Consider the following 18,551-nt stretch of genomic DNA (forward strand, 5'->3'; position numbering starts at 1 on the left):
CAAGCTTACACGTCTCGGCGCCAGCCATCATGGCACCAAGGTACATACACAGCTAATGACGTGGATGTCGACGTGGCAGGGGCTTGGCGCCATCGCCAAGCCTTGGCGTCGAGCAATTTATCCCATGCCTCATGGCGTTTCGAAATAATTATTCCAAGGAGTTTACAATAAACTACGCTCTAGTTCAACTGGTTAGGACATGGGCTTCTTATCTTAAAGACTTGAGTTAAAACCCATGTTAAATCTTTTTTTCTAAAAAGCATGGGAGCTTCGTTTTTTTAGAACGTGGGCTTCTTCTTTTTTTTTCTCGAGACTAGTCCAAGTTCCTTGATAAGCACGTACCTAACTGTACCAACTAGAACGTGGGCTTCTTTTTTTTTTTTTCTCGAGACTAGTCCAAGTTCCTTGATAAGCACATACCTAACTGTACCAACACTCCCGTGCTTTTTAGAAAAATAAAATAAAATGTATTTTAGAAAAAAAATGTAGAAAAAAATTCAACATACCTAACTGTACCAACACTCCCGTACTTTTTAGAAAAAAAATAAAATGTAGAAAAAAAATTCAACATATGGATTTAAACTCGGGTCTTTGATAAAAAGCCCATGTCCTAACCAGTTGAATTAGAGCGTAGTTTGTTATAGACTCTTCGGAACAATTATACTTGTTTCGTTCGAAATGTCAGGAGGCATGGGGTAAATTGCTCGGCGCCAAGGCTTGGCGCCAAGCCCCCGCCACGTCGGCATCCGCGTCAGCAGCTGCGTATGGACCTTGGCGCTAGGATAGTTGGCGTCGAGACATGTAAGCTTGGCGCCAGCATGAATGGCGCCAAGCTAAGAGTCCATTTTTAGAATTGGTTCCGCCAGGGACGTATTTGTGAGAATCTTTCGCAAAAAGGGCTTAAAAAACAAAAAAATTCGGCAGGACGTGTGAGCGTGATGATGAGATTTAGTATGATTGTAGTTTGCACGGCAGGTTTTTAGAACGCCGACCAAATAAAGGTATACGAAACTGCAATTTAGTCACGGCTTCGTAAGTGGGTGTGTGATGAGAATCTTTCTTGGATCACACTAGGCAGAACCTTTTCTCACCGGCCTCGGCGGTTGCATGACGTGAACCTGAGAAAAACTGAATCGTGTGATGCCACCAGCAAGATAGTGTAAGAGCATGGTTAGCTCGATTTTACGTAATTGAAGCTGGAGGTTGACTTTTGTTAGCACTTCAAAAAACAAGATCCCAAGTGTTTATTCTAAACACCTTTTTGAATAATGCTGTTGTATATAATTGATTACGGAAATACAAACAAGAGATCCAACATTATTTTTTTTTCCTTTTGCGAGTTGGATCCATTATGAACATATTTTATATGCTTTAAGAAGTTCAATACTTTTGAGTTATCATTTCAATTACTCAATAAGCAACATAAATGATAAAAGTAGGATATATGACAAAAATTGTTGAAATAGATCCTGGAATTTTTTGGGTACTGTTTTTAATGTTGAATTAGGTCTTCACAGTATTGAATTATTTTTTTGCACATATATTTAAATAAGTCTCTATATTTGTTGAGTACGTATGAAAGATAAAAACAATATTAAACTTAATTACAGCGATTAGTTGTGCACTTTTTTAATAATAATGGAGGATTTAACCAGAAGAAAAAATGCGAATGAGAAAAAGAAAAGTATTAGTTACGTGGCCCCAATGGGCCGACTGACATGTCGTTCCCGTTGGTCCGCGCCCAATCTGGGCGATCCCTCACTTGGGCCCATCTTTTCACAGTGGGCCCTGGCCGAAGCGGCAAAGCCCGCCCTTTCTTCTCCCGCCCCCGCACTATTTTGGCGCCAAAGGATCCCAGTTTTTGCCGCCAAAACCCGCCGCCGCCTCTTGTTCTCCCTCCCTCCCTCCCTCCTCTCCTCTCCTCTCCCTCCGTCTCACAACCCCACCCAGACGCGGACACCCGAGGCGCGCGCGCGCGTGCGGAGGCAGACACCATGTCGGGCCACCGTATCCCCGCCGCCGCGCGCCTCGGCGGCATCACCTCCCGCCGCCACGCGGAGCTCCTCCTCCACAGCGGCGTTGGCGACGTCTCCGTCAAGGATCTCCGCCTCCGCCGCGTCGTCCCGCCCGCCTCCGGCTCCCTCGACTCCTCCCCCGTGTGCGCTGCGCCCGTGAAGCCCGGATCTGTCGAGAGCACGCCACCGGAGGCCGCATCGGCCGTGGCGGTGGCTGAAGACCTCGACCGGAAGCCGGTAAGTCAGCGCCTGTTTCTTCATCTGGCCGGGGTCCGTGCCTACTTGCATTGCTTCTCTGTGATTCCTGCATCTGATCACTGTCCTGGTTCCCCCTCTGGGTCAGGTGCTCCCGCGGTCCAAGCTCGTGCGCGACCCCGGCTCGTTCGGCTACCGGCGGCTGCTGCCTTTCCTCAACGAGATGGCTAAGAACGGTAACGCCCTCTCCAACCCCAACTCCCAGCAGATTTATCTTCTTATTGTGGTCCGGTTCCCATTACTTGTTCAGTTGTTCTTATGCCATCTCCTGGCTCGTGCGTATGTGTTTGCGTGGTTCAGACAGCTCCATCGGCAGATCTGACTCTCCGTTGGTTGATGCGCCTTTGGGTGAGATTCGCTGCGAATCTGATGCCATGGATTCTGTAGAGCCGGTGGTGGCGAAGACTGGAGGAGACCCCGAGGTGAAGGATGGCTGCAACAATGTCACCGAAGAGGCCAACACTGTCCCTCATGACCTTGCAAGCAGCAAGCCGGTGAGTTTGCTGTTACCGCGTCTCAGATAGTCCTGTTAGCAGTCCACGAACCTTGTCCAGAACTTCAGATTAATCCAGTTTGCCGTATGAAACTAATGGAGAGTGTGATTGTGTGTTTCAGTGGCTTGCCCGGTGCACGAGGTCGAGATTTGTTCGTCATCCGAGCTCGTTCAGCTACAAAAGGATGCTGCCATTTCTCATGGAGAATGGTACGGTGACTGCTTGGTTCAGTTCATCATGATTAAGTGGTGCCTTTTTTAGAGTTCAATTTTTTCTCATAATGTGCTATTTTGCCTTGCTGTCTCAGAAATCTCTTCTCAGGAAGGGGAAAGGGTCAAAATTCGAAGAGTCGCAGATGAAAGGATACTAGCGTCAGATGAGAATGGCGTCTCAGCCAGTGGGCAGCAGCATCTTGCCGTCTCTGATGACTCTTCTCAGGAATGCAACAGAGCTCAAGTTGACAGAATGGAGGAAGAAGAGACACCAAAAGCTGATGAAAATCATGTTCTTGATGACAGGCAGCCTCAACCTGCTGTTACAAAAGCCTCTCCTCCAGAGTGCAATGCAGCAGAAGGGCAAAATGTCATGCAGCAAGAGGCTTTGACTACAAGTCAAGACCCACTAACTTCTTCTGAGGGTGATTTAACATCAGATGGGGATGTTGTCCAGGCAAGTGGTCATCATCATATTGTTGTATCAGAGGATTCTCCAGAGGAATGCCAAAGAGATGAAGTCAAAAGAAGTGTACAAGATGAAGCAGTAAAATCCGATTGGAGCCATGTTCTGGATAGCAGAGAATTTCAGCCTGCTGTATCAGAAGTCTTTCCTTCGAAGAACAGCGTGGCTGAAGTGCAAAAGGCCACACAAGAAGAATCATTACCTTCAGATGGAGATGAGGAAAATTCAAACAAGGGTGACCATCTTGCCAAAGAGCAGCCTCAGCCCTGTGTCACAAAGGAGTCCTTGACTGCACAACCGCATGATAGTGCTGAAATCACTGAAGTACCGCAGTGCCAAAACAAAGACGCAGGATCTCATGATGCTGGTTTTGTTAGCCCTACCAAGACTGTGATACCATTGTTGCATCGGCATTGTGCACAGCCTGAGGATTCTGTAACTTCTGTTGATGATCAGCTTTGTGACAGTGATGTACAAATGATCTGCAGGCCTTCTGATCCTTGTGCTGTTGACAGATCATTGTCAGTAGAGGAAATGTCTGGATGTATTCCGCTCACTGAATCAGGATGCAAAGCAGGCATATCCCGGCCAAGAGGTCTCCATTCTACGGAAAAAAGAGGTTTTTCTCCTAAGAAGCTTTCTCCAAAGAAAGGAATACTTAAGAAGCACACTAGGGGGTGCAAGGGCATCTGCATGTGCTTAGACTGCTGTACGTTTCGTCTACGTGCTGACCGAGCTTTTGAGTTCTCTAGGAAGCAGATGCAAGAAGCAGATGATATAATATGTAACTTATTGAAGGAGGTAGCAAGCCTTAGGAGTCTGGTGGAGAAGCCTGCTGGCCAAGTAAGCATAATTACTTGCATTTCACCCTTTGCTTCTTTTCCTTATCATAAAGTTCTGTACTTAGAAATGCTATTCATGCTTTACTAGTACGACCAGTTTTGCATCACTCGTGCGGTATCATCTAACCTGAATATTGAAGGTCAGGATAAGCATCTTCTAGAATGTTATATTATAATTTGTTTGAGAGAAAAATGTTATATTAGAATTCTGCATCTATGGAGTTTTCTATCATGGACTAGCATCTGCATATTTTAGGCAGTAAGAAAGCTTAGCTGTAGAAATATATCTGAATCTATGCATTCAACAATCCTACAAATACAAGGATGCATTCCATACCAGAAATTCATAGCCAGAACTGTTCCAATAATGTCAATAATTCACTGATCATAACTCATCATTGGTCACTGGAACTAAGCTTGCTGGTCACTGATCAGTGTAGACATTAGAAAAGTCGATGTCAACCATACTGTAGCTGATACAACAACACTAATTCGTCGCTACCCACACACGTATTGTAAAACCTATGGCCTAGCTGCACTGCTGCAGTCTTCAAATCATATATATTTGTGGTTTGTATTAGTCATGTATGAGCTCTAAGTAATCCTAGGGAAAAAATTCTAATTGTTTGTAATTTGTGAGCACGAACTATTTCCATTTGATAATCGAGTTTAACTTGGACGAATGAAATGACTTATGCTGTCAAGTGACTGGAAGGGGTACAACTTTGGCCTGTCCTCGGCTTTCCATTTCCTTAACCATTATTGATTTGCACTTTTTAGTGTTTTCTTGTTTGAAGATGTCTGCTCACTTGCATACCAGTTTTATATTCACCACAAATTCAAAGTTTACAAAATCCTTGAATTCTTATCCTTGTTTGAAATTGCAGCAGGAGTCGACACAAGCAGCTTGCAAACGGGCTTCTCAGGTGGAAGAGGTGGCCAGAGAACGTTGCCGGCAGATGTTCGTGGATCTAAACTCCCACTGCAGGATCCCTGTGAGTAGTTGCTGTACCCTGAAACTGCTGAACCGCCTAGTTGCACTTGACCTGACTGGGCAGGCACACTAGAGCTGATGCATTGTTTCTAACTCGTTGTTTGAACCCAGGGACCGAGGGTAAGATTCGCCCAATATGTTGAGGAAAAGAAGGCCTCGCCATCTCCTCGTGAAAAGAAGGCCTCGCCGTCCCCTCGCAGCAGCAGCAGCAGCAGCTGGAGGTGACCAAACGTCTGAAGGTGGACGGGTCCTGCTGACCTACTTACTGATCGTCTAGTTATTCAGAACATTCTGTGTGCTGCCACTTGTGAATTCTGTCCGGGCTCTGGTACCCGATCTCAGCAAATGCAATGCGATGTAATGCAGTAGGGGTAAGATGTGGTTCTGTAGTTGTCGTAGGCACACAAGGAAGACTGAGATGAGGTGTAGTCGAGTTTCTGCTAACCGGAACATGTCAGTTTGCAATGCAATGCAGTGGGAATTTTTAGGCATGAAATGGTGACGCTGTCCTTGTATGTAGGTGCGGCTGGTTTTGGTTTTGTGATGCCTGATCCTTGTGCTATGTACCATCGATAATTTATAGATAGACAGCAGCTTCGGATTTGTTGAGTTGGCTGGCATGAGTGCGGGTCGGTTTCAGGCTTTCAGGCTTGGAAACATAACATCTGTGAGTTTAGCTGGAGAGGTTTACAGGTCTAATCCTCCAAGGATCTCGTTGTGTGATGTAACTAGTAATATTATGATGGATGATTGGAATGGAACTGAAGTAAGCAATCTGATTGGAATGGAACGGCTCGTATAATTGTTCACATTCAGTGGCTCAGTCTGATAAAGAGTACAAACCCGTGCACATACAAACGCTTGCTAGTTGTAACACAGGGTCACAGCGCACATATACAAGTACTGACTGATTCTGTGGTTCACATGCCTAGTCGGTGGTGATGTGTACCCCGATGGCGATGAGGAAGACGGCGGCGAGGGCGAAGAAGATGATGGCGTGGACGAAGATGGAGGCGCCGCTGGTCTGGAAGTTGCCGAACTCGACGAAGCGGCCGCCCTTGGCCGGCAGCTGCAGCAGCAGCCCCGGAGAGAGCAGCACGAACAGCACCACCGCCACCACCACCGGGCCCCAGTCAGACATCTCGCTCACTCTCTTCTTCTTCTTCCCCTCGCCGGCTGGGCTCTCTTTCTCTCCCTCTCTCTCGGCAGATGCAGGGGAGGAGGAGATGAGAGCCTCTCCGCGCGTATAAAAGCAGGCAGAGGAGCGAGCCTGGCCGACGGCGACCCACTGCTGCTGCCAACCAAAACCAAACCAAACCCAAAGCCGGTGCTGATTAGCTTCGCTAGACGCTAGTGGTGGTGAGTAAGAGTAATGCTGGGATATACTGCCATAAGCCCATGAACTGTCTGGGCACTTTCAAGTAGAAGAAGAAGCAGCAGCGGCGGCACCCACCAATCATGCGGCACGCTTTCTGCGCGGGGAGGAGTTGGGACGTTGCCGTCGCGCGCGTCCCTCTCGCCTTCTCCCCTCATGTCCCTCGTCTCGTCTGCCCCGTTCCGTCCGCCCGTCGTGTACCCACTCCACGACCTGTCGACCTGCTGCCCATTCCTCCCCGTCATTCATCAATGGCTTTGCGTTGTGTCGTGAGCTCCTTTTTGCGACTTTGCGTTGTGTCGTAAGCATCCGTCGCTCGGACATTGGTGCGTACAGCTCGTTTCATCATATCTACAACTCTTCTGCGCCAGCAGGTTAAAGTCACTAAACAAATGGTTTGAATCACTTGGATAAACGGTCCACTTTATAAATCGAAACGTAAAAAAAATAGAGTTATGTTAAAGCAGGTAAAATCATGTAAACTTGTCTTATAATCGAGCCACACCATCAGCATAATCCTAGGTGGCGGAGAGAAGCAAATTAGTGTTGGCTTTGGTAAATTGGTGTAGCTACCAACCCATTACCTGGTGGATCTAAACAGGTTTGGATCACTTGAGATTAAGTGAGTGGCATCACAAGCGTTCCATCATTCATCTGAGTTGTTAGGTCAAAGCTTCATCATTTTCCTTCCTTCACCTCACCCTTGTTTTGCACCCACCTGCCGTCGTCCTCGGTGGCCTGCTGTACATGTCCACCTCTCACCCACAGTAGGAGCTTTAGGAGCTTGACTTCATAGGGGTTGGCACTTACGTTATTGGTGGGGTGGGTTGGGGGGGGGGGGGGGGGGGGGGGGTATGGCTCCCTTTGGCTCAAGCTCTGCCCCTGCTCTTGCTCTATAGTTGATGTTGCCCCACCTTCTAGAAAAACCATAGCAAATTCAAACTAGTCATCTATAATCTAGAACTATAGCAATTGCCGAGATGGAAAAGAAATCAATGTCGCCGTGTGTGAGAAATCTCCAAATTAAACCCATTTAATCGAGTCATCACCATTGATCAACTCAATTAAAGGAGAATAATTCAGGTTGTTCTTGAGATGTGTTATGAGCATTGCCCAGGATTTATACACACCTCACATGCACAAGAATATAAATATCATTACCATATAGCAATCCATACATAGTCCATCACAATACATAGAAGGGTTCAAAGTTCACATACATAACAAGTTCATAGAGTTTGCAGTGAAAGTTTTATCATCGCACTCATCATACGATACAACACAAATAAGAAAGTTAACACTATATGCCGATAGTGACCTTCCTAGCCATGGCCATCTACTCCATCCCCGGACCTCCGTCTATAGGGTAGAAGTACCCAAAGACGGCCTTCGACTGCGGATCACCTGCAACAACTTAATGGCGGCACCATGAGTACAAAAGGTACTCCACAGGTCTTATCCAAATACGGGTATATACTTGTCCGACTCTCAAGGAGAATGCATTCGTTTAAGTACCAAGAAATGGTATTGGTAATTAAATTTGCATAAAAACATCTACATTTGATCAAATTATAATAAGCAAAAGACATGGCATTCTATGATCTCTAAGTCAAGCTTCAAGTAATTGCAATAAGTAAATGTGATCATGAACATAAGCTCAATCTTCCATGAACTCCATTTGGTAACTCTACTTTGAGATTCCAAATTCATGAGCATGCTCCGTGACCGGGAGCATGGCTATTGCAATAGATTAATACCATGCAGGGATGTACAACTTTTCCCACGCGAGGCGCAAGGTCAATGACCATATCCTTAGCTTAGGATAAGTGTTGATTCATGCTCCTGATCGTTCACATACTCACACCCGGCTATGAACAAACGGTCGGAATAGATAGATGCACCGGACACGGCCGATCACACCTCATCCCATGTTGCACTGAATCCAGTCAAGGCAAGGTGCGGCTTATGCTACTTGGCTTGCCATTCCCACATTAAACATGTGGTTAATTTGTACTACATTGTGCTCAAGAATCCAGCTACAAAGATCGGTCCTTAACCAACTCAAACAAGTCTAAGCCAATTGAGCTCCAATATCAACATGGCCCTACCATTCTTGCTCAAGTTTGGTTCATGATTCAATATTGACAACTTTTATTTACTTGGCTACTTGCCTAAAAAGAGTTGTTCTGGATCAAAGATGGATAATGCATCAAGTAGGAGCTAAGCAACATATACATAATTAATAACTCATGCGCATACAAGACACATATACATCACAGATCTAAAATAGGGTTAAAAGATGCTTAGGTGCCTGCCTTGGTTCACAAAGGAAGCATCGTCAGCGACGGGCTCTGGCTCGGGCTCACCCTCCTCTTGCTCCGGCGTTTCGGTCTCTACACGAGTGCGATGATGCTTGATAAGTAAATATGCCATGAATGATTGCAATGATATGAGTATGACATGATTAAGCATGTTTTAGCAATGCTAGATGATTATTCACGAGTTGGTTGTAGCATACATAGGTAAGTAAAATAAATGTAAGTGTAAAGGTGCTGGACGAGGGGTGGCAGACTGTCCAGCTTGGGAAAGGTGGACCATCCGGTATGAACGGTGGACTATTGTGCGGACCGTCGGTAGGTCAAGTGTGGACCGTTTTGGCAAAACTAGACGGATTCTGGATGGTTTTCAAAAATCAGCACGTTCAAAAGATGTGCAGAGGCTCGGTTCATTGTGTGGTTGAACTGCGGACCGTCCAACATCATGGGCAGACTGTGCGCAGTATGAAAAGCGGAAGTAGAAATGTAAAGGTTCTGTTGGTTTTTGGTGTGCAAGTGGCAGATCATCCGTGGGTGGTGGACGGACTGTCCGCACCGTCGTCGTGGCTCGTAGGCAACTGGTATCGGTTTGGGGTGCAATTTATTTCCATGGGTTCCTAGGAGTGTCTAGAGTTCATCTAAGAAGATAGATTTGACATGCATTAAGGATTCGAAGCTCTAGGTCATCAATGGTGATTTGGCTCTTAAGATTTCATGGATTCAAAACCTAGGGCAATGGGGAAAGGATCGGGGATGGAGATGGCTCACTTGCGATGAGTAGGACTTCGGTGAGGTGCCGCAGGTTGGTGTAGTGCGGCGTTGGGGAAGCTTGGGGTCATCCTTCACTTGAAGCTTGAGGAAGGTCTTGGGGATGGAGGAAGGAGAGCTCGGGGAAACTCCAAGCTCAAGGAAGGAGATGACGTCGAGGTGGTGCAGCTCGACGGCGTCGAGCTCCGGTGGTCCTCCGGCGAAGCTCCGACGAGATGGAGGGGCTTCAAAGGTGGAGGGACCTTGGGAGCTCCTCCATGGCTTGGGTAGAAGAGAGAGTGTTTGAGAGTGAATGGGATGGGAGCGAGAGAGAGCTGCAAGGTGCTCTAGGCGAGGAGGGGTGCGGGCTAATGAGTGGGTTCGAGGGGGTGATGTGGCGTAAAAGTTCTACGTGCACGACACGCACCGGGATATACTGGCAGACCATCCGTGAGTGAGGGGCGGACTGTCTACGGATGACGTGGTAGGAGTTGGTCGGGGTCGTGCTTGACTGAGATCAACATGATGACGCGTTCGGCGGACCGTCCAGCCCGCAAGGGGCAAAAGTGCAACACAAGTTTTATTTATTTACAACTTTAATTAATGCTTAATGATGATATGCTTAACTTAAACATGTTTAGAGCTGTTACACCGTGTGTCATCAACGGCGCTTGAAATCTTTAGAAGACCGGAGAATAGGAGGTGCGAAGGGGGAAAAAAGCAGGAAGAGAAACAGAGGCGATGAAAAATTGACATTCACCGCGAGTAACAGTTCATTCGCAGTATTTTGCCGGTGACCAGTTGTAATAGCTAAGAACTGGGCGTGAAAAAATATTGTGGAAAAAAAAAAGACACGGGATGAATCGAGAGGCAATTTCTTACGCGCCACTAAAAAAAGTTTACAATTCCATATCTATCGTTAAAAAATTCTCGTGCCTTAGGAGCCACTAGTTCAATTTTTGTTTCCCTCGGTGCCACTACAGTCTAATTTGGATCAAACTGTAGCTAACAGCAGGTTGCAACGATCATTTTGCCCTCATCTTCCACTTGTTCTCTTTTCCCCTCTTCTCGTGGTCGACGCGCATGTCGTCGGCGCCAATCCGGCCCGCATGATGCCCGTGGTGTTGTCTGGCAACAAAGATTCGAATCAAGGTCCCTCTGTCTCTCTTATCCTCTCCCTTCTCTCCTTCACTCCCTCACGCCCCCCTCCCTCCTCATCTTCCGGCAGTGGCGCGGGTGGGCACGTCGGGGCGGGGGCCAGTGCGGCGACGTCGGCGGGGCGAGCGGGTCGCGGCAGGGGCGGCGGCGCGCGCGGGCGCATCGTGGCAGGGGCCACGGCGGCTCGGGCAGGTCGCGGCAGGGGCGAGGGCGGCGACACGTGCGGGTCGGCGCCGGTGCCATGGCAGGCCACGACAACGGCGCAGGGCAGGCAGGTCGCGGCGGCGCGCCACTGCGGGCACATGGCAGCGAAAAGGGCGCGGTCCGCGTACGCCGGAGGAGGCGGAGCACGTGGCCTGCCAGATCCCGCGGGATGTCCGACCACGACGGCGGCTGCCCGGCGCGCTGCGTTGCCTCCGCCATCCATGCGAACCTTGCGAACAGAAGCGAGACAACACCAGAACAGCATGCTCCCGACGCCGTGCACCTGTGGTTCTGTAGGAACATCGGTCTCTGCTCGTGGGAGTTCCTTCCCAAGCCGGCGACGAACGTGGTCGGTGGTCTCTGCTCGCGGGAGGAGCGCGGCGATGGCGGAGCAGAGCTGCGGGCTGGGGAGCTTGGGGCCGCGGCGCGACCGGTTGCCCTCTCCCTCACTTCGCCTGCCAGCGTTGGGGGACCATGGTTCATGGCAATCGGAGTGGTCGGATGAGGGGCCAGGGGCACTTTGGCCAATCCCAAAAAAAACTACCAGGTTATGTAGCACTAACGGCGAGATGCAGTAACGGAGGTGACTGCAGTGGCATGGAAGGGAACAGAAAATTGAAGTAGTGGCTTCTAACGGTGTGTTTGGATACGAGTTGTCTAAACTTTAGCAGGATCACATCGAATGTTCGGATGTTAATGAAGAGAACTAAACGTAAGCTAATTACAAAACTAATTGCACAGATGGAGTCTAATTCGTGAGACGAATCTATTAAGGCTAATTAATTCATCATTAGCGAATGGTTACTGTAGCACCACATCGTCAAATCATGAACTAATTAGGCTTAATAGATTTGTCTCGCGAATTAGATTCCATCTGTGCAATTAGTTTTATAATTAGATTATATTTAATACTCCTAATTAGTATCAAACATCCGATGTGACAGGTTAACTTGGGGTATCAAACACGTAAAAACTAGTGGTAGACAAGGAATTACGAACGACGTGCACCTGATCGACTGGTGCCCTGCAATCGAGTAGCCGAAAGCAACGATACACAGGCGGCCAGGGGCCAGGGCCAAGCTGAACGACTGACTCCTAGCTAAGCTAAGCTAGTCGGCGTAGAGGTGGACCCCGACGGCGACCATGAAGATGGCGCAGAAGCCGAAGAAGAGGAGCGTGTGGACGAAGATGGCCATGCCGCTGGTGCGCATGCTGTGGAACTCCGGCAGCCGCCCGCCGCTGCCGGGGATCTGGCAAATCAGCCCCGGCGTGAGCAGCACGAAGAAGAGCACCGCGATCAGCACCGGCCCCCAGTCAGCCATCTTCTTCTTCTGCTGCTGTGGTGATCTCGATAATCACCACCGCGAATCTGCGATTAATGGCCCGGAAACCACACTGGCGTGTGTATATGTATATATAGTACATCTATACATCTGCCCCGCCAGCCGGCCGGCCGGCCGGCCGTCCGCCGCACGCGGCTACTATGTCAAAGCAAGTCCGGCTAAATGCCAACTAGTGACCCGCTCGTAGACGGCAATTTGGAAGCTGCTCGTCGTCAGTAGCGAGGGAAGCACTACGTGTTCAGCGGATACAGGTGCAGCGCGTATCGGCAGACGCAATTCGGACGAGTCCATCACGGCTTCTGAGACTCCAAGGCGCCACTCGTCACATCAGGCTTGTTTTTGCTGCGAGATCGGTTAGTTCCGTTGCTTAACTTCGACGCCGCCCTGGTTGGTGTCTCCATCGAGGAAGAAGCCAGGACACGGCAGAGAGACGACTTGGCAGTTGGCACAGAGCAGAGGCCCTTCTTCACCTTGCAGTCGTACACAACTGCTGCTAGTGGAGTACACTGTCCATGGCGTCAACGACTCCATGGAATTCCAGTTTCTGATCATAGCTAGGGAGAGCGCCATGTGTTGGCACATCAGCGTTTGGGTGTGCCTCTCTGCTCTGCTGCAAAGACGATCCATTGCTCTCTGTTCCTCGTGCCTTAAATACCAGTGTGCCTCTCTGCCTCCCTCCCAAACTTGTTTAGATACAGTTAATTTTGATGCAGATGAATGCATGTCAGCATCAGGTACCTTTGACAGAAGCCTTCAACTGGCTTCGGCCTTCGGCAAAGATGAAGCAGCTGGTCCCTTTCTGACTCAGCTGTACAGTAGTGTGGCCCGAGCCATGCACCAACCACATGCATGGTACTACTAGAATTCGATTTTTTTTATTTGCGGCAAAATATTTCCCGCAAGTTTATTAGACGAAGGAAAGAGGCATTGATGTCTTGTTTCGTCATTTTCTTTATGAAAATCTTCATTTGATGTCTTGTGTTTTCTCAATTTCTATGTTGCTTCCATTTTTTCTTTTCAAATACTCCAAATCTTCCATATAATACCCCACATCTAAAATCTGGTTATGAATTAGCTCCCACATGGAGCAAGTCTGAGCCTGCTAACGGCACCTTTCTTGCACTTTTATCCTCACTTTTTTTTAATAAAAATTAAGGTTAACGTAACGATGTTATGATTAAGTATCAGACAGACCAATATAATCTAGGCTAGTGTTGGCTAGTGTGTTATTAGTTGAACTTGTGTCAACCATCAATGTGGCTTCTTCTGTCTGGGTCTAAGGCCACTCAGGGCTAAAGTGAGAATTCTTGAATTACAACCTTGAGGTAACAAATGCTCAAACCTTGAACCGCCGATCTGATCCTAGTGACTATGGCTTTATACAATTTAAAACCACAACCGAACAATTTCCGGTCATATACTCACAACTCAGGACCTAACTCGATCATCAGTTTCAGAGACCAGCAGCCAGTTAGGCTAGCCGAAGAGCAGAAAGCTCCTAGTAAAAGCTAAGCCGCGCGCAGCGAGACAAAACAACATGCTAGTACATGCCCATGTCGCCATCTGCATGCACGCGTGGCCGAAGCCTAACCCTACGGTCACTCGCGCGCGTCACTGTCACTGTCAGCCTAGCAGCAGCTGGTGGTTTGGCCGGCCGTTTGGGGTGAGCAAAGCAGAGAAGCCATGGCATCCACACGCGCCGTATCCCATCGCATCTCATGGAACGGCCGGATGCCAAATCGTTCGCACAACTCTCGCAGCCTGTGATGGTTGATGAGGGCACACGCACGGCACGGCACGGCACGGCATGGCATAGCGTACGTACGCCGCCCCTACGAAGCCAGCATGATGTTCACGAGCTGTGGCCTGATCGCTGCGTATCGATAGCTTTTGTTCCTTTCCTACGCCGATCGATCACATCGCGGCCATGGCGACCCGGCACCGAACTCCCTCTACTGGATGTGTACAGTGCTCGTTTACCCGGCCGGTAGCTTCGGTCCTTTGAGAATGATTGAGATCATGCATATCCCCTGCGGCTGGAATCTCAAAAGTTTCATTCAGAGAGCACAGTGCCAGCAGCAAGCATAAAAGTAGTAGTCGTAGTAGTTACAAAGAAATAAAGCAACAAAGTGAACATTATTCATGCTGAACCCATAAAAAGAAGCTGGATATATGTATCAGAAAGTGAGGCTGATATGTGGGATAGCTTTTCGTTGATGCGTATGAAGAGTCATTCCTTGTGCCTAGTTTCAGATGAACAGCAATGCAACTAGGGGGCTCGGTTCATATGCATGCTCAGGGATGGGAACGGCAAATTCAGATGATTTTTCTGATTAGAGGCAATTAAGAACTGTGTTCAATGCTGCTTCATTGTTATGACATATATGATGCACTTTGAACAAGGATATCTAGTTAATCGTTCAGCAACGAACGAATAATGCGCCAAGGCAAAAGCATATATAATAAGCAAATTGATCGAAGAGCTGAGCTCGTGTATTATTAGAAGAAGAAATAAATAAACTCGGATGATACATACATTGTTATTTAATACATGTATATAGGAAAAAGAACCCTTGATTAGAGATGGGCTAGTGATAGAGGATGCGAACGAGCTGCTAGCTGATGGACAGACATCGGCAGGCAGCCATCGGATGATCTATGAACAACAGGCGGCTAGCTAAATCTAGGAGCCCAGGTACATGCGCACGCCGATGGCGATGAGGAAGATGGCGATGAGGGCGAAGTAGAGGATTGCGTGGACGAGGATGGAGAGCGCGCTGGTGTGGAAGTTGCCGAACTCGATGATCCGGCACTTGCCGGGGATCTGGAACAGCAGCCCCGGCGACAGCAGGATGAAGAGCACCAGCGAGATGAACACCGGCGCCCAGTCTTGCATCTTCAATAACTCTCTCTTCTCTCCTAGCTTGTCCTTGAAACGACCTGGATGAGGTATCCTCCTCCTGCTGCAGTCCCGCTTATACGCCAACCTCTCGCCTCTTAACTTGGTGGCTGTGGCTAGCTAGCTCTACACAGGTGAGGTGAGACCTCCACCTCCACGTATGGACAACTGCTATCAATGGACGTACGCCCTGCTAGCAGAAGCAGGTAGCGAGTTCCTTCAAGCGGTGGTGAAGGGCTATATAGGTGCCCTACCGGCTACCCTAGCGTCCAAGAGAGGTTGCAGCGGCGCTGTCATGCTTTGGCCTTTGGGAGGGTCTGAGAGAGTCTGGAGTCTTAATGATGATGAGATGATCGGAGATGCGGCTTTACTAATCCGTGCTGTGCCCAGTGTTGCCTGTGATTGTGATTGGGTCCTCTTTTTTGTTCCTACTTTCTTATTTCGGTGGCACGCAGAAAGGATCTTTAATTTCCGGGTGTTCCCCCCACAAGGCCAGAACAGATGGATGATGGTAAGTGGGATGTCCTGAGTCAGCCGAAAGGGGAAGAGGGAGGGGGACGCTTCGACTGCCCCGAGTCGAAATCCAAAGATCTGACCTGCTGCCGATCCATCTTGCATTCTTGTTTCTTGCTCAGGATTTTCAAGGTCCACTACCGCTGTTTACACCTGCAGGAAGATGGTGGTAGGATCTAAAATCTAATCTATGTTCCATTCTTCCTAGAAAGTGAGATGATCAAAATGCAATTGCACGGCAGGTCTAACCGCGGTGATGAGGTGACTCCACGCGCTGACACAAGGATTTTGCACTCGCATCGAAAAACAGATTCTTCGACAAAAGTTTTCTGGGGCTTCTTGTTAGCGCTCACAAACTCGCAATAACAACAGACATAGCAGTAGACCAGTGGCAGTACTGAACTAATTCTGTAACTAGCTGGGCTTTACCATGTGGAACCTGAGAAACTCGACGGCCGCGCCTGCTGGTGGCATGGAAACATCAAAAGGAGCCCAATGGGCCTTTTGATCCGTGGAGAAAGAAGCCCATGGAGTCTGAAGAGAAGCTCAATGGGACTTCCATGGAGAGAAAAAAGAAGGCGGCAGCTCTGCCTGCTATGAGACAGAATCAATAGGGTCTTCTTCTTTCTCGACAGTTCTTGGCGATTTCCAATTTCCGCCGTCGATTCCGTCGATTCATTCTCGTCTCTGGAGGCCACTTTGGCGCCGGAGGTGGGGAGGAGTCGCGAAATCGATGGTCGTTGTATATACGTCTTATGTTTGTTTGTGTAGATTAGGGTTAGGATTGGAGACTTTCCCGAGCTTCTCCGGCGGCTGCTATGTCGATGGTGAGCGGGTTCCGGTGGTGGTCCATTGGTGGGAGGAGTATAGTGACAGTATCATCTACAGGAGGTTGGCATCGACGATTTTTTCTCGTTTTCTTCTTTTGCGTCGATGTTCGAATCTTCTATGTGTTTCTTTGGGTTGTCTGTGACCTTCATGTCAATGGCAATGCCGAATCCATAACCTACACCATGATCGTTGTTTGAAGGAGACTCAGTGCTCTTACCGGTGACGTGTTCACCCGGATTTTGTCCCTCCAAGGAGGTTTTCCTTGGAGGCTAAAGGCTTCACTTGCTCCTATGCAGGCTTGTATTCTTGTATTGCCTTTGTGGGATTGTTGTTTGTGGGATTGTGTTGCTTGTTGGCCGGAGCTTGCTGATAATGTGACTGGCGTTTGTTTCCGGTGAAAGTGGGGTTTGCCTGGTGTGTTCAATGGTTGAACAGCATGGTGTGCTGCTGATGGGCTCAAAATTTGAAGACTTCTCATCGAATCGGGAATTGGTCGGAAGCTTCATTCTGAATCATCTTCTTCGTTGCGGGAGATGGAGAAGAATCAGGCTGCGGCAGCGACGGTCGGCAACGGCGACGGGCACTGCATGCTTTGCAATGGACTTATGTGTAATTTTATCTTCTTTCAGGGAGTACCCGGTCAGGGGTTTGGTTGTGAGAGTACTGTATCAATAAAAATCAACCCTTTCTTAAAAAAAAGAAAAAAGAAAAGAAAAGAAAGAAGGCGGCAAGAACGTTATGCCAAATACTTGATAAAATCACCTGTTAGATTGATCTCTTTCCCCGATTGGCCCAACGGCCAATCAGGACCTTGATCTGCGCCCTGATCGGGGGCGCTCACCCTATCAATGGGTGGTGGGCCCCTGTCGCGCTGCGCTATATAAACAGGGTGGGGGGACCCGGCTCGGCTCACGAGGTTCGCCGCAGCCAGCCGCCCCCACCGATATACCTACCGATCTAGGTTGCGCAGTAGCGGCGGGAAGTTCCACCGCCACTTCGCCGGCGACCAAGCTCGGCACTGCGCGTCGCTGCCTTGCGCAGACTCCGTCAACAGAACCCGCGATGGCCAGCAGCTCTGCTGCTCCCACCCCTAGGGGTGAAGGTACCCCTTTACTCTCTCTCTCTCACGCTAGGCACTCATCAGGAACCCCTTGCCCACTCATGTCTCTCTCGAACCCGACTAGATGAGCTCTAGTGATCCTAGGCTAGGCCCTAACAATGGTATCAGACACCTCCTAGAACCTACTCTAGATTGGGAAAAGACTCAGATCGAGAAAAAGAAGAAGAAAGAAAAGCACCAGAAATTGAAAACCCTAACCCTAACCCTAGATCTAAAGACAGGGAGACGCGGGACACTTACCTGCTGTCGCTTCACCGCCGCCGGCCATCGCCGGCGAGTGGCAAAGGCCGGCCGAGCCTTGGGCTCGCCGGAGAAAAGGCTCACCCGAGCCGCCGGAGCTTCCGCTCGGGGCCCGGGGGGCGCAAAAGCACCACCACAGGACCGCTCGACGGCGGCGCGCCCAACCCTCGGGGTGGACGCGCGCGCCGGCGAGGGGGCCCGCGGTGGCGCCGGCCTTTCTTCTTCATCTAGATCTAACCCTAGATCTCGAACTCTCGGATTTCTTTGGAGAGAAGAAGGGGGAAGGATAGAAAAGAAAAGAAGGGGAGGAGGGGGCTGCCGCGGCCGTGCGCCGGCGGGGCCATCCCTCCACCGCCGCCGCCGGCCATCACCGGGCGCGGGAGAGAAAGCCCCGCCGCCGCCGCCGCGGCGAGAGCGCGAGGAGACAGCGCGCGGGGGAAAGATGGAAAGTGGCTAGGGTTCCGGGGGAGCCGGCGCTTCGCCGGGTTTTTGTTCCGCCGTTTTTCACTCGTGGCCGTTCGATCAAAA

The 18,551-nt window shown here is 49.3% G+C and overlaps 4 protein-coding genes across 5 annotated transcripts; 1 reads left to right on the top strand and 3 right to left on the bottom strand.

Moving 5' to 3' along the window:
• The first annotated feature begins 1,899 nt into the window (after window positions 1–1,899).
• Window positions 1,900–5,887, top strand: LOC101761498. 2 transcript variants are annotated; one of them, XM_012845720.3, is made up of 7 exons: window positions 1,900–2,252; window positions 2,359–2,446; window positions 2,571–2,764; window positions 2,886–2,973; window positions 3,072–4,285; window positions 5,175–5,279; window positions 5,390–5,887. In XM_012845720.3, the coding sequence occupies exons 1-7, from the start codon at window positions 1,995–1,997 to the stop codon at window positions 5,501–5,503; spliced, it is 2,061 nt and encodes a 686-aa protein (XP_012701174.1). In that variant the 5' UTR covers window positions 1,900–1,994; the 3' UTR covers window positions 5,504–5,887. The 2 variants fall into 2 exon arrangements, with proteins under 2 accessions (XP_012701174.1, XP_004967905.1); XM_004967848.4 differs by having other exon boundaries at window positions 1,901–2,252; window positions 5,172–5,279.
• A 149-nt stretch (window positions 5,888–6,036) lies between these two features.
• LOC111257404 lies at window positions 6,037–6,677 on the bottom strand. The gene has a single exon (XM_022827100.1). It carries the CDS (start codon window positions 6,417–6,419, stop codon window positions 6,207–6,209), a length of 213 nt encoding a protein of 70 aa, XP_022682835.1. The 5' UTR covers window positions 6,420–6,677; the 3' UTR covers window positions 6,037–6,206.
• A 5,349-nt stretch (window positions 6,678–12,026) lies between these two features.
• Window positions 12,027–12,659, bottom strand: LOC111257458. Its single transcript, XM_022827262.1, has one exon. It carries the CDS (start codon window positions 12,397–12,399, stop codon window positions 12,187–12,189), a length of 213 nt encoding a protein of 70 aa, XP_022682997.1. The 5' UTR covers window positions 12,400–12,659; the 3' UTR covers window positions 12,027–12,186.
• Window positions 12,660–14,891: 2,232 nt separating this feature from the next.
• On the bottom strand, window positions 14,892–15,545 carry LOC111257242. Its single transcript, XM_022826457.1, has one exon. It carries the CDS (start codon window positions 15,314–15,316, stop codon window positions 15,104–15,106), a length of 213 nt encoding a protein of 70 aa, XP_022682192.1. The 5' UTR covers window positions 15,317–15,545; the 3' UTR covers window positions 14,892–15,103.
• Window positions 15,546–18,551: the final 3,006 nt, after the last annotated feature.

This window comes from Setaria italica, chromosome V (assembly GCF_000263155.2).
Source record: "Setaria italica strain Yugu1 chromosome V, Setaria_italica_v2.0, whole genome shotgun sequence".
NCBI lineage: Eukaryota > Viridiplantae > Streptophyta > Magnoliopsida > Poales > Poaceae > Setaria > Setaria italica.

Coding starts and splice junctions, on each gene's coding strand:
- LOC101761498 (XM_004967848.4), top strand. CDS start 1,995: ATGTCGGGCCACCGTATCCCCGCCGCCGCGCGCCTCGGCGGCATCACC. Junction 2,765..2,885: donor ACCTTGCAAGCAGCAAGCCG/GTGAGTTTGCTG, acceptor TGTGTGTTTCAG/TGGCTTGCCCGGTGCACGAG. Junction 5,280..5,389: donor ACTCCCACTGCAGGATCCCT/GTGAGTAGTTGC, acceptor GTTTGAACCCAG/GGACCGAGGGTAAGATTCGC.
- LOC111257404 (XM_022827100.1), bottom strand. CDS start 6,419: ATGTCTGACTGGGGCCCGGTGGTGGTGGCGGTGGTGCTGTTCGTGCTG.
- LOC111257458 (XM_022827262.1), bottom strand. CDS start 12,399: ATGGCTGACTGGGGGCCGGTGCTGATCGCGGTGCTCTTCTTCGTGCTG.
- LOC111257242 (XM_022826457.1), bottom strand. CDS start 15,316: ATGCAAGACTGGGCGCCGGTGTTCATCTCGCTGGTGCTCTTCATCCTG.